General features: G+C 47.8%; 1 protein-coding gene across 4 annotated transcripts in view; it reads right to left on the reverse strand.

Moving 5' to 3' along the window:
• Nucleotides 1–24,388, reverse strand: part of mbtd1 (mbt domain containing 1) — a 90,554-nt gene that overhangs the window by 11,240 nt on the left and 54,926 nt on the right. For all 4 annotated transcript variants that reach the window (XM_085964006.1, XM_085964005.1, XM_085964008.1 and 1 more), the window contains 11 exons: nucleotides 23,778–23,860; nucleotides 20,819–20,936; nucleotides 19,647–19,781; nucleotides 17,025–17,113; nucleotides 16,027–16,261; nucleotides 15,034–15,089; nucleotides 13,586–13,690; nucleotides 11,408–11,555; nucleotides 5,409–5,491; nucleotides 4,224–4,458; nucleotides 3,505–3,579 (listed from right to left, as the gene is read on the reverse strand). In XM_085964006.1, the coding sequence (XP_085820132.1) occupies nucleotides 3,505–3,579; nucleotides 4,224–4,458; nucleotides 5,409–5,491; nucleotides 11,408–11,555; nucleotides 13,586–13,690; nucleotides 15,034–15,089; nucleotides 16,027–16,261; nucleotides 17,025–17,113; nucleotides 19,647–19,781; nucleotides 20,819–20,936; nucleotides 23,778–23,860 (1,362 nt within the window). The remainder of the gene's footprint in view (nucleotides 1–3,504; nucleotides 3,580–4,223; nucleotides 4,459–5,408; nucleotides 5,492–11,407; nucleotides 11,556–13,585; nucleotides 13,691–15,033; nucleotides 15,090–16,026; nucleotides 16,262–17,024; nucleotides 17,114–19,646; nucleotides 19,782–20,818; nucleotides 20,937–23,777; nucleotides 23,861–24,388) is intronic.

Here is a 24,388-nt window from a genome sequence, read left to right on the forward strand (position 1 = left end):
CAATCCTTGCATAGTTCATGCATGACTCCGAGACACCCCACCACACGCCCAGCCAAGGCTCCTTCTCAATCGTGGACCCTCCTGGGTGTGGACAGATCAGGCTTGGCTGTGATGTTGCTCCAGTTGATAATCTGATAAAACTCACCATCAAAACACAATGGGTAAGAGCCCCTTCAATGACGTGCCTCAGGGGGACCACGACCCATGGCACCAATTCTTTTTTCTTTAACACATTTTGCAGAACCGTTCACCAGAGGTACTGAGGAAATGATCAGGAACTGGCTCAGGGAGCTCACTGAACCCAGTCGTGTGAAGGAGCTAAATCAGTGTACACGACAGAGAGACAAACACCGCAAGCCCAGACACCCCATTAAATGACCAGGTCTTTACTCATGTTGATCTGCTCTTTAGAAGTGATCCCGATAGTCTCAGTTCTTTCCACAGGACAAGTGGTCAACACATGGAATCATGTTCCAGTTCAGAAACCGACCATTTGGCCCATCAAATCTGTACTGGTGTTCTTCACCACATAAGCTACCTAATCTCCTCCCAATCGCTATTCACTCCCCGCACGCTTCAAGTATTTCTCCTGTTCAGGCAGCTATCTAGTTCCCTTAGCCATCAGCAATCACCAATCGGTTTACTGCTGGGTTGATTCTGCAGAAAGGAACAAAACCAAATCCTGAGCAGTCTGCTCCACTTTCATTGCCAGGGCATCAAAATACCTGGATGCCCCAGGTGAAGGACACTAAGCTATCATTGGTCGACAGTGGTTCGAGGCCCTGCAATGCACAACTGGCTTCCTGGAAACAAATCCACAGGCTCATCTTAAAGTCAGTGATTAAAGAGTACATTTCTGGAAAGCTGTGCTCCAACTGCACCAAGGTCAATATATTCAAAATGGACAAACCGGAGCATTTACCATCCCCACACTCACAAACCGGGGCATTTACATCCCCTCACTCACAAACCGGGGCATTTACCATCCCCTGACTCACAAACCGGGGCATTTACCATCCCCACACTCACAACCAGGGGCATTTACAATCCCCACACTCACAAACCGGGGTATTGACCACCCCCTCACTCACAAACCGGGGCATTTACCATCCCCACACTCTCAACCAGGAGCATTAACCATCCCCACACCCACAAACCAGGGGCATTTACCATCCCCACACCCACAAACCGGGGCATTTACCATCCCCCCCCTCTCACAAACCGGGGCATTTACCATCCCCTCACTCACAACCAGGGCATTTACCATCCCCACACTCTCAACCAGGGGCATTTACCATCCCCACACTCACAAACCGGAGCATTTACCATCCCCACACCCACAAACCAGGGCATTTACCATCCCCACACCCACAAACCAGGGCATTTACCATCCCCACACCCACAAACCAGGGCATTTACCATCCCCACACTCTCAAACCGGGGCATTTACCACCCCCACACCCCGGGGCATTTACCATCCCACACACACTCAAACTAGGGCATTTACCATCCCCACACCCACAAACCAGGGCATTTACCACCCCCCTCACTCACAAACCAGGGGCATTTACCACCCCCACACTCTCAAACCGGGGCATTTACCACCCCCACACCCCGGGGCATTTACCATCCCCCACACACTCAAACTAGGACATTTACCATCCCCACACCCACAAACCAGGGCATTTACCACCCCCTCACTCACAAACCAGGGGCATTTACCACCCCCACACTCTCAAACCGGGGCATTTACCATCCCCACACTCTCAAACCGGGGCATTTACCATCCCCACACTCTCAAACCGGGGCATTTACCATCCCCACACTCACAAACCGGGGCATTTACCATCCCCTCTCACAAACCAGGGGCATTTACCATCCCCTCACTCACAAACCGGGGCATTTACCATCCCCTCTCACAAACCAGGGGCATTTACCATCCCCTCTCACAAACCAGGGGCATTTACCATCCCCTCACTCACAAACCGGGGCATTTACCATCCCCCCTCACAAACCAGGGCATTTACCACCCCCCTCACTCACAAACCAGGGGCATTTACCACCCCCACACTCTCAAACCGGGGCATTTACCACCCCCACACCCCGGGGCATTTACCATCCCCCACACACTCAAACTAGGACATTTACCATCCCCACACCCACAAACCAGGGCATTTACCACCCCCTCACTCACAAACCAGGGGCATTTACCACCCCCACACTCTCAAACCGGGGCATTTACCATCCCCACACTCTCAAACCGGGGCATTTACCATCCCCACACTCTCAAACCGGGGCATTTACCATCCCCACACTCACAAACCGGGGCATTTACCATCCCCTCTCACAAACCAGGGGCATTTACCATCCCCTCACTCACAAACCGGGGCATTTACCATCCCCTCTCACAAACCAGGGGCATTTACCATCCCCTCTCACAAACCAGGGGCATTTACCATCCCCTCACTCACAAACCGGGGCATTTACCATCCCCCCTCACAAACCAGGGGCATTTACCACCCGCACACTCACAAACCAGGGGCATTTACCACCCGCACACTCACAAACCAGGGGCATTTACCATCCCCTCACTCACAAACCAGGGGCATTTACCACCCCCTCACTCACAAACCGTGGCATTTACCACCCGCACACTCACAAACCAGGGGCATTTACCATCCCCTCACTCACAAACCAGGGGCATTTACCACCCCCTCACTCACAAACCGTGGCATTTACCACCCCCACACTCACAAACCAGGGGCATTTACCACCCCCACACTCACAAACCAGGGGCATTTACCATCCCCACACTCACAAACCAGGGGCATTTACCATCCCCACACTCAAACACGAACCGACAGAAATGATCTCCTCCGCCACGACTGACTTGTGGAACTGAATGTCAGTCGTTAATTCAGGGAGTGAGCATCATTTGGCCAGATTCCAGCTGAAACTGGACAGTGAACTGAGTAGCTCCGATTTCAAACACTTACCAAGACAGACAATTAAACAATATGAAACAGACCACAGTAGAAAAATACACCAAGAAAAAACGAACCTGTGTGTACATCCTCAGGACCTCCCAAAGTGCTTTGCAGCCAATAATGATTGTGTTTTTGGTGGTGTTGGTCGAGGGATGTGGTTACAAGCGTGTGGGAACTGCCGGAGCTGTTCACAAAGACGGGCGGCCCATGGAATGTGCGGCCACAGAGGGCCAGGCACAGACTTACTTCTGTTTGATGATGTTTGGAAACATCAGACCATCCCTGCTCCCTGGTGGAAGTGTGACTCACACCCAACATGATGTCTACTTCACTCCCGGAAACACTCCTGCCCAATTTTGGGAGAAAGTTATCGAGTCACATTCAGATATTTATGAATAGTAAATACTGGGAAACGAGTTATGGTCCTCGAGGTGTTGAGGACATTCACTAATGACATTAATACCAGCAAATGACAGTAATCGAAAAGGACAGAAAGCAGTAAAAGCAGACAACCTACTTTTTTTGTGCCCCTTGTACTGGCTGGACTTTGCTTTCTTCTTCTTCATCACGTTGGTTTGATTCTCCCTCGAGGCTGGAGATGAAAGAGAAAAGCAACATGAGAAGAGGCACAGGTTGGGCAGGAGTAACTCCCAGCTTCCGCAATAATTGCCGCACAGTGCAACACACTCGCTCGCACCACTTGGAGAATTACAAAGCAGCAATCAAACTGATTAATTTAACAAGTTCTCCCAGGCACCAGCATCTCACCAGTTTGCAGAGAACCAGTGGTAAAATGTATGTGACGGGGCAATAGAAGCGACAGTGATGTAGGACTTGAAGTACAAAGATGAGAATAATTGAAGGATTCAGAGACGTAGTAAAACCCCTGGAACAGCAGTTACTGCTGGCAAATCACAGACAATCTAAACTTTCCATTTCATTTCAAGTATTAAGCAGTTTTCTGTAGCAGTACACAATATAACTGGAATTAACTGCACAGGCAAATATCACCCACAATGAGTGCACAGCATTTCCTGCACTCTCACTGCCGAGGACAGAATGGGCAGAACCTCAGTGACAGCTTGAAAATGGCATTCACAAAAGGGCGGGCAAGTGTCGTCGCCAAGCTCTCCTGCTTGCCGGAGGGATAGGGATCGTCTCTGGTCCCTTCCCAGCACCCCCGAATGATCCAATCACAGCACACAGCTCAGGCTGCGGGCTGGCCTGCTCACTTACACTGCGATGCTGGAGGTTGAAGCTGGTAGCCCGTCAGCTCGCACCAGCCCACAGGGTAGAGGTCAGGAGATTGACAGTCCACCCACTGGTCGTACTCATCCTCCCAGCCATCGAAGTGGATCCGGAGGAGCCGATGGACAATGCGGGTAACGGTCGCTACGCACACCAAGCGCGGCTCCATTAGATCCACGGCTTCCAGTTTCATTCCCACTCGGAAGCCGTGGTTTGGGACTTCCTGTATTCGAAGAGAAAGTTGGAAATTAGTCGATTGGAAATAGTTTTTAAAAATAATATCCCTGTAGGCTGTACCTAATGCCGGGGTTGGCTCAGCGGGTGCAGCATGTCACAGGGACCACACTTCACATCTGAGCCTCAGTGAGTACAAGTAGGCTACTCAACCATGGGGGCATCACAGTGGTGCCTCGCTCGACATCTGCACACAAGCCCTTTCCAGCAGGAATTATTGGACAGCCATCAGGAGCAGGAGAGAATAATTTAAGGGTTCAGCAGGGAACTCCCTCCCCAACAGCACTGTGGGAGCACCTTCACCACACGGACTGCAGTGGTTCAAGGCAGCGGTTCACCACCACCTTCTCGAGGACAATGGGGGATGGGCAATAAATGCTGGCCTTGCCAGCGATGTCCACAGCCCATGAATGAATAAAATAAATAAACAAACCTAGCTGATCTCCCCCCTCCTTAGCCCTGTAGTGCGGAGGCCAGTTGCAGCACCCCAGGCACCCTGGTCAAGATCGACAAACTCTGCGGAGACCCGAAATCAAACCTGGGTCCTGCCTGGTCTGTGCAGCTCAATACTTATTCACAGCACGTCTGATCCAATAAACTCTCTTCACATCAGAATGTGGTGTTTACTATCCAAGTGTTAAAAGCAGCCACTGCGTGCACAAACCAACGCCTAACAGGTGCTGACAGAATCTATTTGGGGATCAGTGGGGATGGCTGCAAACACAGCAGTCGTGTCAGCTCAGTCCCCAAGGACACAAAAGAACAATGTGTACAGGCTTCAAATCGGTCCTAGTGTCAGCAGAGACCACGAGCTCTCGAGGCTCAAACATGCTTTCTAAAGATGAGTTCTCCCATTCCATGTTTTCTTTTATAAAAGAGACAGTATGAAAGGATAAAGGAAGTAAAAGAATTTGCGTGTCTGACATCTTGTGCTCCTACCTTGTTGAACAGTTTGACAGGCGCTGCAATAGAGCCCGTCTCCCGAAGGTAGTCGAACCATTTGAAAGGAATTTTGGAGTAACCTGTAAAATAGACATCATCGTCTTAGTATACCAATGATACTAAACCAGACGTGTCCTTCTCTACTCCTGACCTCAGGAACTGTAGCCTAGACACCTGCCTACATCACTGAAGTTCAGTTGGTGGAACAATACAACGGCACAAAGTGGCAGGATATCAGGTCACATTCCTGCTTCCAATCAGAAATCAGCAGAGGAAAAAAATAAACTGAAGCTCAGACAACCAACACGCTTTTTTGTTTTTTCCTCATTATTCTCCCCTCCTTCCTGCAGGCGACTCCTCATTTTGTATGGCTCCAGAGGTCGGTATCTCAAACATGTGACCATTTTTGACATTTGGGCTTCAGCTGGGTATTCGGCCATGGTGGCCATCACTGCTGTGCCCGATCCCATCGTGTATCCATTGTGCACACTTGCACTTTCTAGCAGGAGCGAGTGGACGGTGACCCCTGGGGCAGGAACCCCGACTGGTTTTACCTCTCCTTAACCCAGGGACACCAAGGATAACTGTAGCAGCCCCACTTCCCTGGCCAAGATCAGTTAACTCAGCGCCGACCGGGAATTTATCCTGGGACCTTCTTGGTCTGTGTGATTTGGTATTGCATGAGACAACAAAAAGCCCTCCATGTAAGGACAATGCCAGATTAGAGCCGTGATCAGATAATCAGTTTTCTTTTTAAAAAGTGATGGTGATTGAGGGATAAACATTGGCCAGGGCACTGGGGAGAACTCCTTGCTCTTCTTCAGAAAACAGCAGAATGAACACAAGTGAAGCCCTCAACAATAATGGCAGCAGCAGTGAGCTGAACAGGCAGCAGGAGGAGGAGAGGAGGCAGTGTGGACAGAGTGTAGTGGAAGGCACAGCAAGCGTGGCTCCATTATCAGTGGCACGAAGGTGCTGCAGGGTTGATCTAGAACACAGTATTGTTAACAAGGGAAACTGGAGTAATCTGGTTAACCTGGTTCTCCTGTAGCTGGGCTCAGCAAGTCTTTGTTTCAGGGCCTATAAAAACAGGCTTTGAAGTGCGATTTTGCACTGAGTGCGGTTTTCAACAGAGTGCTGAGAGTTGGGTGAGTCAGGGAGTCAGGTGAGGCAAGGCCTCAGAGCTTCGGCGGGTGCTTCAGCGGTAGAACGGGCCTACAAAGGGCTCCAGAGACCAGGTAAGGCTTACTTTACTGGTGGTATTGAATTAATTTAATTTAAATTGATTAAAGGGGTAGGTCATGCCAGGAGAGCCCAGCCCCGTGATATGCTCCTCTTGCTCTATGTGGGAATTCAGGGACGCTGCCAGTGTCCCTGACCAACACGTGTGCCAGAAATGCATCCAGCTGCAGCTACTAACGGGCCGTCTTGGGGCGCTGGAGCTGCGGGTGGATGGGTTGTGGAGCATTCACGATGCTGAGAGGGTCGCGAATTACTCGTACAGTGAGTTGGTCACACCGCAGGGTAGGGCTGCACAGGCAGAAGGGAAATGGGTGACCACCAGGCTGAATAGAAGCAGGCAGCTAGTGCAGGGGACCCCTGTGGCCATCCCCCTTTCAACCAGGTATACCGCTTTGGATACTGTTGGGGGGGATGACTTATCAGGGGAAGACAGCAGCAGCCAACTTCCTGGCACTGGGGGTGCTCCTGCTGCCCAGGAAGGGGGGAAAAAGAGTGGGAGAGCAATAGTGGTAGGGGATTCTGTAGTAAGGGGAACAGATAGGCATTTCTGTGGCCGTAGACGTGAATCCAGGATGGTTTTTTGCCTCCCTGGTGCCAGGGTCAAGGATGTCACTGAGCGGCTGCAGGGCATTCTCGAGGGGGAGGGCGAACAACCAGAGGTCGTGGTCCACATTGGTACCAACGACATAGGTAAAAAGAGGGATGAGGTCCTGCAGCAAGAATTTAGGGAGCTAGGTAGAAGATTAAAGAGCAGGACCTCAAAGGTTGTAATCTCTGGATTACTCCCGGTGCCACGTGCTAGTGAGTATAGGGATAGGAAGACAGAACAGATGAATGCGTGGCTAAAGGGATGGTGCAGGAGGGAGGGCTTTAGTTTCCTGGATCACTGGGTCTGCTTCTGGGAAAGGTGGGACTTGTACAAGTCGGACGGTTTACACCTGAACCAGAGGGGGACCAATATCCTTGCGGGGAGAGTTGCTAGCACTGTTGGGGGGGGGTTTAAACTAACTTGGCAGGGGGATGGGATACAGAGTGGAGCTATAGTAGGGGGTGATTTACAGCCAAATACAGAGGAAAAAACAAGTCAGCTGGGAAGGCAAAGCAAATATGTGAAGGCAAAAGGGAATATGGCAAGGCTGGAAGGCATTTATTTTAATGCAAGGAGTCTTGCAAATAAGGTGGATGAACTGAAGTTGTTGTTGAACACATGGGAGTACGATATTGTTGCTATCACAGAGACATGGTTGAGGGAGGGTCAGGACTGGCAGCTCAATATTCCGGGGTATAGAATCTTCAGGCGAGACAGGAGGGGGTGTAAAAGGGGAGGGGGTGTTGCAATATTAATTAAGGAGTCAATTACTGCTGTAAGGAGGGATGATATATTAATGGGTTCCTCTAATGAGGCCATATGGGTAGAACTTAAAAACAAAAAGGGGGCAAGCACTTTGCTGGGAGTGTACTATAGGCCCCCAAACAAACAGTCAGGGGGAGATAGAGGAACAGATATGTAAGCAAATCTCAGAGAAGTGCGAAAATAATAGGGTAATAATAGTGGGGGATTTCAACTTCCCCAATATTAATTGGGATAGTCAGAGTGTGAAAGGCTTAGAGGGTGCAGAATTCTTAAAGTGCATCCAGGAGAGCTTTTTGAGCCAACATGTAGAAAGTCCTACAAGAGAGGGGGCGGTACTGGACCTAATTCTAGGGAATGTAGCCGGGCAAGTGGTGGAAGTGTCAGTAGGAGAGCATTTTGGCGACAGTGACCATAATTCGGTGAGATTTAAGGTGGTCATGGAAAAAGACAAAGACGGCCCGGAAATAAGGGTTCTAAATTGGGGGAAGGCCGATTTTAATACGATAAGGCAGGATCTGGCCAAAGTGGACTGGGAGCAGCTACTTATAGGAAAATCCACATCAAAGCAGTGGGAGACTTTCAGAAGGGAAATAGAGAGAGTACAACGCCAACATGTTCCCGTAAAGGTCAAGGGTGGGACCAACAAGCAAAGGGAACCTTGGATGACAAGGGATATACAAAAATGCATTAGGAAAAAAAGGGGGGCTTTTGGCAGTTACAAAAGACTAAAGACGGAGGAAGCCCTAGAGGAGTATAAAAAGTGCAGGGGCATACTTAAAAAAGAAATTAGGAGGGCAAGGAGGGGCCATGAAATAACACTGGCGAGCAAAATAAAGGAAAATCCTAAGATGTTTTATAAGTATATTAAGGGCAAGAGGATAACCAGGGAAAGGGTAGGGCCCATTAGGGACCAAAGTGGCAATCTGTATGTAGAGCCAGATGATGTAGGCGGGGTTTTAAATGAATTTTTTGCATCTGTGTTCACTATGGAGAAAGACGATGTAGACATAGAAATTGGGCAAGGGGACTGTGATATACTTGAACATATTAGCATCGAGAGGGAGGAGGTACTAGCAGTTTTAGCAGGCCAAAAAGTGGATAAATCCCCAGGCCCGGACGAGATGTATCCCAGGCTGCTGAGTGAGGCAAAGGAGGAGATTGCAGGGGCTCTGACACAAATTTTCAGAACCTCTCTGGCCACAGGGGATGTACCAGAGGACTGGAGAACAGCTAACGTAGTACAGGTAGACTATCCTTTATCCGAAAACCTCGGGACCAGCCGTGTTTCGGTTTTCGGAGAATTTCGGAAGGTGGGTCGGCAGGGGGGGGGGGGGGGGGGGGTCGTGCGCACGACTTACCCTTTATCTGAACTTCCGAAACCGGAACCCTCTAAAAACCGAAGGTTTTTTGAGGTTTTCGGAAGTTCAGATAAAGGGTAGTCTACCTGTACCATTATTCAAGAAGGGTAGCAGGGATAAACCAGGGAATTACAGGCCAGTGAGCCTAACATCTGTGGTAGGGAAATTATTGGAAAAAATTCTGAGGGACAAAATTAGTTTCCACTTGGAGAGTCAAGGATTAATCGGGGATAGTCAGCATGGCTTTGTCAAGGGTAAATCATGTCTGACCAATCTGATTGAATTTTTCGAGGGGGTGACTAGGTGTGTGGATGAGGGAAATGCTGTGGATGTGGTATACATGGACTTCAGTAAGGCTTTTGACAAAGTCCCGCATAGGAGACTGGTCAAGAAGGTAAGAGCCCATGGGATCCAGGGTGCCTTGGCACGTTGGATCCTAAACTGGCTGAGTGGCAGGAGGCAGAGGGTGATGGTTGAAGGTTGCTTTTGTGACTGGAAGCCTGTGTCCAGTGGGGTACCTCAGGGATCGGTGCTGGGTCCCTTGCTGTTTGTGATCTACATAAATGATTTGGATGAGAATGTAAAAGGTATGATCAGTAAGTTCGCAGATGACACAAAAATTGGTGGGGTGGTAAATTGCGAGGAGGAAAGCCTCAGGCTACAGGACGATATAAACGGGTTGGTCAGATGGGCGGAAAAGTGGCAAATGGAATTTAACCCTGAAAAGTGCGAGGTGATGCATTTTGGACGGACAAATAAGGCAAGGGAATACACAATGAGTGGTAGGACCCTAGGAAGTACAGAAGGTCAGAGGGACCTTGGTGTGCATGTACATAGATCCCTGAAGGCAGCGGAACAGGTAGATAAGGTGGTTAAAAAGGCATATGGGATACTTGCCTTCATTAGCCGAGGCATATAATATAAGAGCAGGGAAGTTATGATGGAGCTGTACAAAACGCTGGTAAGGCCACAGCTGGAGTACTGTGTGCAGTTCTGGTCGCCTCACTATAGGAAGGATGTGATTGCTTTGGAGAGGGTGCAGAGAAGATTCACCAGGATGTTACCTGGGATGGAGCGCCTCAGCTATGAAGAAAGACGAAACAGGCTGGGGTTGTTTTCCTTGGAGCAAAGAAGGCTGAGGGGGGACCTGATTGAGGTGTACAAAATGATGAGGGGCATAGATAGGGTAGATAAAGAGGAACTTTTCCCCTTAGTAGGGGGGTCAATAACAAGGGGGCATAGATTCAAGGTAAGGGGCAGGAGGTTTAGAGGGGATTTGAGGAGGAACTTTTTCACCCAGAGGGTGGTTGGAGTCTGGAACTCACTGCCTGAAAGGGTGGTAGAGGCAGGAACCCTCACAACATTCAGGAAGCATTTGGATGAGCACTTGAAATGCCATTGCATACAAGGCTGTGGACCAAATGCTGGAAAATGGGATTAGATTGGACAGGGCTTGATGGACGCGCAGACACGATGGGCCGAAGGGCCTCTTTCTGTGCTGTAAAACTCTATGACTCTATGATGCAGAATACATCGTCAACATAGCCACTCAAATTCATTTCTCAAAAGGAATCCTTCTTTCCCATTCCACCCATCACCAAACCACGAGGGGAGACAGCCACACTGTTACTAGGACTTAAAGGAAGAGGTACGCAAAGCTAAAGGATGTAGAGGTATTGTCCTAGATCTCACCCGTCTTTCGGACCAGCTCCCACCTCATGTTCCTGCAGCATATCCTGCCTATCCCCAAGTCAACCTGGTGATGGAGATGTTATTGGCTAACTTGGGTTAAGGGAATCTGTGCTTTGGACTGGCCTGGGAGCCAAGCCAAACCCCAGAGAAACAACATTATCAACCAAGTCAGCAGCAGCAGCCTTGCAGCAGAAGATAAACTGAAGTTAATGGAACAAAAAGCAGACTCTAGGCTTGAAACCCCGTCACGTGAAATTAATTCAGGCTGTGCCAATGAAATAAAACTCAATATAATAATATTTCAAACACTTTTGAAGATAAACACTATAAATCAGTGAGAAAGACATTACCTCTGGGGGGCGTAAGCTCAATCTTGTTGATTTCGCAGAACCCCACGGGAAAGACTGACGGGGAAGTGGAGTGGTAGCAAAACCAGTCCGAGCCATCAGCTGCCTCCGAGCCATCGATGGCAATCATCAGGTAGCCCTCGGCCAATACCTGAGAAGGAAATGGAAAATTCAGCAACTCGGAGAGAAATAAAACACACAGAAACCACCACACATTTTCAGGGCTCCCACACAATGTTCCCTTTAATTTTTTGGGGTGGGTGGCCTTTTTAAGGGGCTGCGCGGTCCATTCAAAATACCACTCATGCACAGTTTTTCTTATTTAAAAGCCGGTGAGCCTGGTGCGTGGGAGCTGTCGAGCGCTGCACAGCAAAAACATTGGTCCCACACGCAGCGGAGGGCAGAAGAATGCCCGGCAGTGAAGATTTTTCCTCCCTGTATAAATCAGGGAATCCCAGCACAAGACTAGCAAAGGCATGTTGGAGTCACAACATTACCGTAGCTCTGGTTTGTGAAGCAGATAGTGAGGAAGGGCATCACAGGGTTATGGAGACCTTCATGGCAACACTGTCTCGTCATCAGTTTGAGACCTTGGTGGCTCCATTTCTTTTGGATGAAGCAACACAAAAAGGGACTTGCACCACAATACACCGCTGCTCCCAGTAACAAGCACCACAGGCAGTAATGGTTTGCAGCCAGGATTACTCCCACAGCCAATTCCACATCTGGAGGTGCGGCCAAGCAAAGAACAGGCACTTCCCTACAGAGGGGCATAGGAGCACGGGGGAGTACAGAAGCAGAGGTCCATGTGGCTGGTCCCAAAAATCAATGTCCACTCCCTCAAATATCCATCCAATTCTTCCTGATTTTATTGCACACTATTTGACCAGTCTCTTCCACAAGTTAACCACTCGCTGTGCAAAGAGGCGGTTGGTCTGGACTGTGTGTGCACCTTCCCTCCTCCAGGCTTAAACTTGTTTTAGAGTTTGTCGCAATCTCGAACATATTAGGAGAGTTTTGGAATATTTCCCCATAGCGTACACTTCTCCAGAGAAAACAATTCTCCACCTTTCCTCGCAGCTCAGATACTTTAAGCTCAGCATCAGCTCGGGGTGAAGGGAACGTTGGGAGTTGCCAGCAGCCAGTTTAAGAGAAGAGGCTGACAGCATGTTACCCGCCTGCACACTCAGCTTGGAAATGGGTCTGGACACCGGACAGGGAAGGTCTCTTCACCCTCCCACCGAAGAGAGAACACAAAAAAACAGACTTGGCAAAAAAAAAAATCTTTACAAAACCAGATCAATAGCAAGGTTGTATTTCATGAACAGCTTTCAGTAACATTACACGTTCATTATAAGACCCATTAACAACCGGGGGAGTGGTTATACCCAACCTCCGTGAACAACGTTGATCCAAGTAACCCAGAAGTAGCTTAAACGAATGTGGTGACTTTAAACACCAGAAATATTCTAACACTTTTAAATGTAAAAAAAAAAAGCAGCATAACTTTGTAGCTCAAGATTGAGCATTAGAGTTTGCAGACATGAAAAAAAAAGTTTTTGTCATATCACCTGCCCATACATCCGATATTCTTGGGTTCCACTGCAGCAGGTGTAACAAGTTATGCGAGTAAAACGATTGCACTCCACCCTTCAGAAGTGGATGGTATCAAAGGATTAATATTGCAGGTTTGAAAAACAATTTAATTTGGCAGCAAGACGATGATGAGCCTGCAGGCAAGACAGGAACCGACAATCAGCACACAATCCTCCAGGTCAAGCCCAACAGCTGAGAGCGGAGATTGACACTGCAGCTTAACGTGTCAGTAGGATATAAATCCGATTGGCAGAGCATCAACAGCCAGCATCATGGAGCAATGGTGGATCGGCTAACGCCGTCATCCCAATCCTAGCTGTGTGGAACCACAAAATATAGCAGGGCAGCCTCGGGAACGTGAACTCACTTGGAACAGAGCAGAGAGATGATCCCAAACCCATTTCTGTTAAGACAATTTCTGTCAGAAGGAGGAAACTTTCCTCCCATCAGGATGAATTAGAAGTCAGGTCCCAAGGGCAGCGAACAAATCCCACACGCCAGCCAGTCCCCATTCAAACAACTCCTGACATACAGAGGGATGGCCACAGTGGCACAGTAGTGGTTTCTGTGCACTCGAGAGCTTACCTTTCTGACAGTCGCCACACAAATCGCAGAAAGATTCAGCGGGTCGATTGCTTCCAGCTTCATCCCTTCCTGGAACCACTCTCCACTCTGGTCCACATCCTTTACCTGTAGATGGAAAGATGCAGTATGACCAAAGACCAGCAAGCCATTCTTAAAAATTCATTCTCAGGATGTGGGCATCGCAAGGCCGGAATATATTACCCATCCCTGTTGCCGAGAAGGGGATGGTGGGCTGTCATCCTGAACCGCTGCATGATACAACCTTGCTCGGCCACTTCAAGGGCAGTTAACAGCCCACCATGTTAGTGTGGGGGACTGGAGTCACATAGACCAGGACGGGTAAGGACGGCAGCTTTCCTTCCCTAAAGAACCAGTTGGGTTTCTAAGTCAGACAGCTTCATGGTCACTTTCACAGATACGGATTGCCAGATATTTATTAAGATGAATTCAAATTCTCAAACTGGGATTTGAACTCTGATTCTCTGGATTATTAGTCCAGTAACAGAACCACGACACCACCGTAACCTTCCCTAATGACAGACTTTTAGGATCCTGAAATCTGGAGTACTCAACCACCAAATCTGACAAGATTCTTTATATATTGTCTATAGACAATCACCACAATAGCAATGCTACTGGACAAGACGCGTGTAATTACTCGGCAGTCAATAATCTCGGTGCTGATACAGTACACTAAAAGTAAGGCTACAAGAAGCCTAGCATAGGGAGGGAAAAGTTACAATTACAATCACACAATGTATTCTTCAAAGTATGTATGTATGGATGGCTGACTAGGAAAAAACTGATCTAGACGGTGATGCCACTTAAAGTTGAATGTGAACCTGAACCAAGTGTGCGGTTGGACAAAGTATGATGACTTGGCCACAGTCCAGTTCAAACCTGTCCTCACCAGACCTACCGAAAGGTACTTAGCCCGAGGGAACTCGGGGACCCTATTCCAGCACACAGAGGAAAAAGTACACAAGGGAAAAGCAAATCTGCATCTAAAAAGGCCTGGCCATTTAAATAAAGCTGGAGCCTTTTTAAAAAAAAGTCATCGTACTTTTACATTCAGCAGGGTAAGGGTTAAAGCGTTGTACTTGCTGTGTAATCAGTGCAAGTGTGTGAAACAAATCACATTTATCTGAGCTAACCAGCTCCACCCCATTGATTCTCTAATGGCACATGATCAAACAGTATTTACTACAGTGGCCTGCTGCATGAGGCAATGAGCACTTAGTCAAAGTAACTCTGAGCACAGGCTCGCCCTAGTAGTTTTTAAAAACACACATGCAGATTCTAAACCGGAACAGCAAACCAGAAAAACCGTCTGAAACCAGGAAGTACAGGGGTACTTGGATATTCATCGACCCAAAACTAAATTACCGCTTTTACTCTCGCACATTCCTCAGAGTTAAGGGCACACTGCCTCATGTCTACAAGCTTACCTTTGCAAACAACTGTGGTGCAGCATCACACTGTCCTTCCTGCTTCTTTGAACCATCTGAATGTAAAGGAAAGTTGTAAATTTAATTGAATATATAATGGGCACACAGCCAAGCAATGCAGGAGGCGACAGTGATCGAAACTAAACCTAGATGCAAAGTCAAACTCAAATGCAAATGAAAAGCAGGCTGGCTGGTGGCCAGCACAGAGTGAAAGTTGAGCGCCAGTCTTCACAGTATGGTAAGTTCACAGGCAGGAGGACGTTAATGGTCTGAACAATGACCTCAGTCATTTCACACTTCAGCTCTATCCTCATTTTCAAACCCATCTGAAATTTCACAGCTGACTCCCAGATTTTCCATGTCTCGCATTTACCCTGACGATCACTGCTGTGGCTATTTATACATCTTTTGTTTCTCTGGTATCTTCTAATCCTTCAGCGCTTGGGTCTACTATTGGAGACAATCTGTTACATCATTCCACTGATGACTGTGCACGCGCTCAGTCACACACACAATCCCCTCCCCCTTTCTCCTGGTTGTATTACTATGCATTTCTGTCTCTTATTTCATCAGTTCTGAAGAAGGGTAAACACCCGGAATGTAGACGGTCTGTTCTCTCTACAGATGCTGATTGACGGGCTGCCTGTTTGCAGTTTTTTCGGTCTTTGTTTAAGATAGCAGTAACGCTGCACTGATTCGACCCTCCTGGGGTAGACACCTCAAAATCAATCTGATTTAAATGTTGCAATAAAAAAAGTGAAAATAAAACACACCCGTTTAACCTTTCAATTATAAACACTTTCCCCACCCAGAGCTACTTTGCCTCGTCCTGTCTCATGGGTGCAGCCACCCATCAGAACCGTAACCAAGTGGACGCTGAGTTACCAAGCTACTCGACCATGAAAGGCACCACTGCTGAGCCCAATCCTATTTTGACCAGATGTCCACATGCAATTTCCAAAAAGATACAAAAATTCTGAAATCAACCCTTACCCGATCGCTTGAATCTGTGTCCAATACTTCGAGACCAACCAATAGAGTGAATGAGGGGGCTCAGCATGTGGCACCAGAAATCATCTGTCCCATCGTCACACTCTTCGTAGATGAGCCGTAATCGACCTCCCACTATGCTTTCGACCACTGCTATCCTTGTTCGGCAGAGGTGCGTTTTATCAACGACTTCCACACGCATGGCAGTTTTGAACGGGTACTGCATGCTCTCAACAACCTGCAAGACAGCTTAACTTTACTGAAGGGAAGCGGCCGGCATTATCTGCACTTCTGTTCCTGAAGCATGATGATGATGATGGGTCCAGCATACTGATGCTCCAATACTGCCCATCAGAGTAGCAAGGCAGTGTTTGTGGCCACAGCCTCAGTTAGAGCATCAACAAAGGGCGACATGGGGAGTGCTCCCAACGGGTCAGCAACTTTATACAGTAAGTACCCGAGCCACAACTTTCAGCAAAGTCCCAGGTTCAATCTGCAACATAGTTGGTCTCTGGTGGGCCGTTAGTAGGTGGGGGGCTACACTGAGCTTCATCAGCCCTGGGTTAGAGGTGGGGTGGCGGGGAACCTGTCAGCAATGCCCTTTTTGGTCATGTGTCTCAACAATCAGGGTCAAGGCTCACATGTTGGGCGAGAGATATCAAAGGACAACTGGTGCCCCTGGAATCAGGCCGCGCCCCTGGAACCAGGCCGCGCCCCTGGAACCAGGCCGCGCCCCTGGAACCAGGCCGCGCCCCTGGAACCAGGCCGGGCCCCTGGAACCAGGCCGCGCCCCTGGAACCAGGCCGGGCCCCTGGAACCAGGCCGCGCCCCTGGAATCAGGCCGGGCCCCTGGAACCAGGCCCGAGCAGGAGTCAACACTCAGTAAAGAAACCAAGGAGAAAATAGCAGCCAATCACACAGAGAAGCATGGAATGAAATAAAATTGAACAGAAAGGAAAAACCAATGGGAGTGAAAAAGGAATAGGAGCCGAGCGTCTTACCTTGGAGCAGAAGTCAGGTGGAAGGGTCTTGGCACCAGTTAGTCTTTTCACAAGAAAAGCTTTCCAGTTGGTGTATTTGTGTTGGATAGCTGGGAAGGGAGAGAGAGGGAATTACACAGGACACACTGTAATCAGGCAGTAACCCACAGCACGTGGAGCAGAAACATGGATCACATTCCAACAGCACTTTCCATTCAGAATGCCCAAGTGAATTTAGCAGAACACATGTGCACCTACAGAAACAACATGGCCGTTATCTTTTAAAGCAAGTCTTTGCAGACACAAGCATGAAGCAGTTTTGCTATCTGAATACCTGCGATATGGTAGAAACCCAACTTGTAAACATATCCCAATAAGCACGCTCTCATCAACTAAGAAGGCTTGAGAAAAAGTACCTTAACACTGGCGAGCCACTTATCAAAAACAGACGAAAGCCGGAGGTTCCGTCCAACCACCACAATCTGATCCCTGAAGCACAGGAATCTGCAGCCTCAAACAGCCCACGAATTCACAAGTCACCTGGCTGAAGGTTACATCCAAAAGGATGAGCTATAAAATGGGATACTGGTGGAGATGTGGTTCCAAGTACCTCGGGCAGATCGCAGATGAGCCTCTGTGTGCTTAGTCTATCACAATCTGCTCGAAGCAACAGGGTAGCCTATATGAATAGGTGGCTATATTTGGTAAGGAAAACTGTAGTTTAATCGAAACAAACGATTGAAAGTTGCATGGATTTTTTTTCTCCATATGGCAATTGATTAACGATTGATGATCTTACTACTGGGACATTACTGGAAACCCACTAATTATCTCTCCTGGGTCCAACTCCAAAAGGTTACAAAACTTTCAAAAGCCAAGTGTATTTTACTGAACAGTCAGTCACTTAATCCTTGGCTATAAAGGGGGATATCTACACATTTTCTGGAGTCTCAGTAACCTGGTTATTGAATTTGGTACCTTAGATGTACAACTTCAAAGCCTAGGCTCCACAAGAGCTCTGACCCAACCTCAGGACAGGATAGGGCAGCTCCTGCATGCCCAGTTACCCTGTAACGACCAATGTGCATTTATATAGGGTTCCTCACGTCAGAACAACTCAGAGCTTCAAAGTGAAGAAGAATGTGTACACGTAGTAGGAATGAAGCACAGGTAGAAATAGAATTAGGGGGTGGGGCTGAAAAACAGGGGAAAAAGAGGCCCTTTGAAAGTAGGGAGCAAGCAGGTAATAGCAGAGGGATTCTGAGAGGGAATTTGAGTAGGCAAGGCCAGGGTAGCTGAAGGAGCAAGCACCAACGACAGAGAAGAGGACAGGTAACAACAAACAGCATGTGAGAGAGGAGTGAAGAGTACAAGTAAAAACATGAGGCTGAAGGAGTTCAGAAAGGCAGTGTGGGGCAAGGTCATGGAGTAATTTGGAGATATAGATGACGATTTTGAAAGTGATTTGAAGGGGCACAGGGAGCCCAACATGAACCTGAGCAACGGAAGTTTGGGGCTTTGTGGCAAGGATGAGGGCAGAGGATTCTGAAAGAATAGGTGGAAACGGAGAGGCCAGCCAGAAAGAGGTACTGGAAAAGTTGAGCCTCACTGTGATGTGGACAAGGGTTAAGAGTCTCACAGGCTATGGGGGTGTGTGTTGGAGGATGGGGCAAAGGTGCACAAGATTTTGAAGGTGAAAGGTTGTAGTTTTCGGAGGGAGGAAGCAGGGATCAAATAATGCATCAACATTTCACACTACAGGAAAAACCCCATGGGGACAGTCAGGAGGTTCATGCAGTTGAGAGGCACATAGACTGATAGGCATAAGCTGACTGGAGCTGAAAAGGAGAGTTTCGGCGTGCTTACACAGAGTTGGACTTTATTATTTCGCCCAAGACTTGATGTCAAAACAGCAGTTAGAGAGTCGAGGAACAGCCCTGCAATCACAAGAGATGGCAGAAAGGTAAAGCTGGGCATTGTCAGCATACAAATGGAACCTGACCCCAAGCTTCTCAATGTTGCTGTAAAGATGATGGGGACCAAGGATGAAGTCCTGGGGCACACTGCTGGTGGCCATGTGGGCAAGCAAAGAGAAGCCATTGACGATATGTAGGGTCATTGTTGGGAAAGTATGAATGAAAAACAGTGCCATGAACTTGGACTGCCATGGACAGATGTTGGAGGACAGAATGATCAGTGGTGTCAAAGGCAGCAGAATGGCCAAGAAGGATAAAGAGGGACAGCAAACTGCTGTAAATCACAGATGCTATCAGTGTCTTCAATCAGAGTAATCTTTGTGCTGTGCGCAGGGCAGGAATCAGATTGCAGGTCTCAAACAGCTAGAGGTCGGCACAAAACACACACACACAATCATCCCTCATCACAGTACAATTCTCTCACTTCCACAAGCAACTGGTCAGATGTAGAAAAGCTCTTCCAAGGGAAAGAAACTGAAGGTTAGGAGTGAGTTTCAAATAAGTGTTGTGAGGCACACAGGAGGCAAGCATTTACACCAACAGATTCTCATTCTTCATCAAGCACCCCCAAAGATTCAGACTTCAATCTGCCTTACAGAGACCACGATGTCCGTTCCACATAGGCAAATAACCATTTTAAACTATAGAACCACCATAGAACACTTACTGCGAGGAGTAACTAAAGGCTTGCTACTAGTTGCACACCAGCCAACTGGATGGACATCAGAACCACAGATATTACACCAGAAGTCGAGACTAGAGTCATTGTCAAAACCTTCATATCGGAGCAAAGCCTTGTAACCTGTAAGAAAATGAAGATCTCCATTTGAGTCCAAGAAATAAATCTCAGTTGTTAAGAACAGTGCAAATTGAACTGATCCACATGCAGTGATGGGGGCAAGGCCTAGATTTACACCCATTGATCACCCCATCCAGCTAAGATGTCAATCTCAGCCACATTACTGCGGAAAAACACAGCTCGCTTCCCACAGTGCAAAGTCCACCCCTAAGCCACTACTGCACACCGATCATCTACTTCAGAGTAGCTCTGCCCGAGTCCTGGGAGAAGATCTTCCAGAATCCTGACCGGGGCTGCGGCAAGGCATCAGACCAGGAAGAAAATTCATGCTCGACATCTTCCTTCCCTCCGCATGGAGAAAGCACTTGGCAATGGAAAGAGGGGGAGCGATTTAACAAATCTACATCCCATTGGGCAGGTTTAAAAGTACTTGGAGGAACATGATGCTGAAAGCAATCTGAACTGTTCGAGTCTTTATCTGGAAAACAGTGGGTTTTGGCAATAATTATGGAGACAAGAAGTTTTAAAATAAAAGGACAATTAAATGACTCAGTGGTATGAGGAGACAGCAAAGGCGACATGCTGTGTTAACTCTAGACCTGCAGTTCTTATGCTGTGGTGCAGTCTACCACACAGCACTATTTTTATACCCTTGTTTCCTAACTGGTGAGGATCATTCAAGGTGGAGTCATTTTTTTTTTTTTTTTTTTTTTAATTCCTCGCCCGAATTGCAGCCCCACTCCTCTGCATCCCAGCTTTCAGCAACCAGAGGCAGGACGGACACTTCTCCACAGCTGCACAGAGTATCTTATTCTGCATCAGCTGGACAGCAGCACCTTTCCTCCAAGGGTGGGAGGGTTCCCTCCCCTCCCCCCAGCAGGAATAACCAAGAACCAGCCAAAACTCAACAGAGGAAGCAGTGTTGAAATGACTGGGCTGCAAACCAGACAATCGCTGCTCAACTGCTGCAATAACCATCAAGAGTTCTGATGTAGCAAGGACTCAAAATCACTGCTGCCGAAACAAGTGTTTGGTTGTACCTGCTAACTTGATGATGCCTGCAATCCAGAAGACCTTGGTCGGCAGGTTGCAATCCGTGTTAGGAACTTCCACCCTTACACCCTCTGTAACGTCTCCCCAGTGAGTCCCCATAGGTACCTGTTTGATAACAAAAGGGAGCAATGTTACAGATGCTGCAGTCCAAGCTATGTTTGAAGAAGTATATGCGATAGACTGTACAAGTCCGAGCAACACATATTAGTTCTTGATTAACTTGCAGTTATAGATGTCACTGTATTAACCCTTCAGCATGAATAGAGCAGAAGTACACTAGGATTCAAAGTCAGTGCCAGCAGCATCTTTCAGCATGAAAAGAGACAGATACAACATGACTACAAATAAAATAAACAGACTCTGCTCGTCCTCACCAGGCCCTGGTTACGAGCACAACTGGGCTTTAACAAAGCTGAAAGTCGTACAAGGTGACTGAATCAGTAAAGGAATACTAAGATGAGCCACAGAGGGATTGGAGAGGGCGGGGTGGAGAAAGAGGAAGAAAAGGAGCGACAGGAAAAGAGCAATAGTTGGACACAGTCAAGCGAGGAAAGAGTGGAGGAGAAACACAGGCAGAGTTAGAGAGTGGAACGCAGAAGAGAAACAGTTACAGAAGGAGACTCGTGTCCGTGACCAATGCCACAGCAGACCAAGTTGTTTTAAAAAAAGTAAATTGATCACAGAATGATTACAAGGCAGAACCATAATTGAGGGGTTCAGATGACATCAGAATCCCCTTAATTACACTGCAACTTTATCAACAGGATATTTTTAAGATGCACATACAATGTTTTTAAATACGCACGGTCTGCTTGCACGAAATTACTGGTCTTATTGTAAATGCACTCAGTACCAGCCATCTATTAACCCACACACTGATTATATCCCTTCAAGATTCCTGTGACTGTATTTTACAATTACAACTCCAGAGGAAACAATTACATCAAATGGAGTCACAATTGTGTCTTCGGGTGATCAACATAATTAAAATAGCCGACAATCCCATAATCTCAGCACATCTCTCCAGAGAATTACAACATAGTCGTCCGCATTAGAAGAAAAATGGCCACAAACAACCACTGGAGGATTGGGGGGGGGGGGGGGGCGGTGGGATAAGAGAGCAAAACTGATGGCTCCGTGGGTAGATACATGGAACAATGTAGTACCAAGCCACAGAGGCTCGTACAGTCCCACATTTGATGCAAAGTCTGTGCTGAGTTAGCTTATCTGCAGCAGGGCAGTGGTGGAGGTGTAACTGCTCCAATCAACACTCCAGTCAGCAACAGCACGGGTCACATACACAGGAACATTAGACGACCATTCGGCCCCTCGAGCCTGTTCTGCTATTCAATTAGATCATGGCTTATCTGCACCTCAAATCAGTTTGCTCACCTTTGATCTGTATCCATTACCCAACAAAAATTTATTGATCGTACTCTTGAAAATTTCAAGCCATTCGGGAGAGAATTCCAGATTTCCACTACCCTGTGTGTGGAAAAAGTGTTTCCTGATTTCACTCCGAATTTACCCAGCTCTAATTTAAAGGTTATGCTGCCTTGCTCTGGGTTTCCTCACCAAAGGAAATAGCTTCTCTGCAGCTGTCATACCAAATCCGTTTATCATTTTAAATATCTCGATTAGATCACCGCTCAACCTTCTGAACTCAAGGGAATACAAGCCAAGTTTATGCAACCTGTCCCCATAATTTAACCCTTTAATCCCTTCAGTCACATTAATGCTCCTCACCAAATTGGCCATTGTATGCATGAGGCTCGACAGTGGGCTGAGGGTGTGGGAATCCCCGTGTGGGCCTAGCCCACTCCTCCCCTCACCAGTCGCGCATACACATGCACTTCCAGCACAAGCTCACTGGCTGGCGACCAGGAGAAGGAACCCGGGCTGAGTTTTCTTCTGCTAACCCAGGTGGCTCCCATACTGCCATCTTGCTCAAGATCGGCTTTTCAGTACAGGTGGAGGATCAAACAAGGGGAACGGTAGCATAGTGGTTATGTTACTGGACTAGTAATCCAGAGGCCTGGGCTAATGATCCAGCGACATGAGTTCAAATCCCACCACAGCTGCTGGGGAATTTAAATTCAGTTAATTAAATAAATCTGGAATGAAAAAGCTAGCATCAGCAATGGTGACCATAAAACTACCGGTTTGTTGTAAAAACCCAGCTGGTTCACTAATGTCCTTTAGGGAGGAAATCTGCCGTCCTTACCCGGTCTGGCCTGTATGTGACTCCAGACCCACAGCAATGTGGTTGACTCTTAACTGCCCTAGCAAGCACAGTTGTCAAGAAGGCGGCGTACCACCACCTTCTCAAGGGCAATTAGGGATGGGCAATAAATGCTGGCTTTCGCAGCGATGCCCACATCCCGAGAATGAATTTTTAAAAACTGTTCTGGTAAATCTGCACTGTATCACCTTCCAAGGCCAATAGAGATACAGAGTAAAGCTCCCTCTGCACTGTCCCCATCAAACACTCCCAGGGCAGGTACAGCACGGGTTAGATACAGAGGAAAGCTCCCTCTACACTGTCCCATCAAACACTCCCAGGGCAGGTACAGCACGGGTTAGATACAGAGGAAAGCTCCCTCTACACTGTCCCATCAAACACTCCCAGGACATGTACAGCACGGGTTAGATACAGAGTAAAGCTCCCTCTACACTGTCCCATCAAACACTCCCAGGACAGGTACAGCACGGGTTAGATACAGAGTAAAGCTCCCTCTACACTGTCCCATCAAACACTCCCAGGACATGTACAGCATGGGTTAGCTCCCTCCAGACTGCCATATGGCACAATGCCAGTTCCTATTGTACTTATCCTTGGTGACCCAAGCAAACTTTTATAAATGGCAATTTGCTTTCCCAACATTTGTGTTCTTTAGGAAAAGTGATTGATGTCAGAGACAGGCAGTAAAACAGAATTGTACTCACGTGTTTGAAGCAGCTGACAGGAGCCCCAATAAATTTATTGCTCCAAACGTACTGACCCCAGTCAAAGCCTTCCACTGTGACTGCTGTAAAATGATTACACAAGTAGTGAGAAAACAAACTGCAGCAACAGCCTGTCAGCCATTAATAGCAGGCCCAGGTAGCAATGGTGTAACTTAGGCTAATGGGGAAGAAATGTCTCGGAGCAGCACGGTTTCTCTTCTTTGCTCGCACATTTACCCTCGTCAAGGCTTTGATTCCTTGCTGGATTATGGTTCCATGGCAGTCACCTAAATGCTCCTCACCAAATTGGCCATTATATGCGTGAGGCTCGACAGCGAGCCGAGGGTATGGGAATCTCCATGTTGGCCTACCCACTCCTCCCCTCACCAGTCGTGCATAGACGTGCACTTCCAACACAAGGGATAAACGGGTCATTTTCAGGTTGGCAGGCTGTAACTAGTGGGATGCCGCAAGGATCCATGTTGGGGCCTCAGCTATTTACAATCTATATTAAATGACCTAAATGAAGGGACCGAGTGTAATGTATCCAAGTTTGCTGATGATACAAAGCTAGGTGGGACAGTAAGCTGTGAGGAGAACACAGAGTCTGC

The sequence above is a fragment of the Somniosus microcephalus genome, chromosome 21, assembly GCF_052327205.1.
Source record: "Somniosus microcephalus isolate GS21.2 chromosome 21, FLI_Smic_1.0, whole genome shotgun sequence".
NCBI classification, from domain to species: domain Eukaryota; kingdom Metazoa; phylum Chordata; class Chondrichthyes; order Squaliformes; family Somniosidae; genus Somniosus; species Somniosus microcephalus.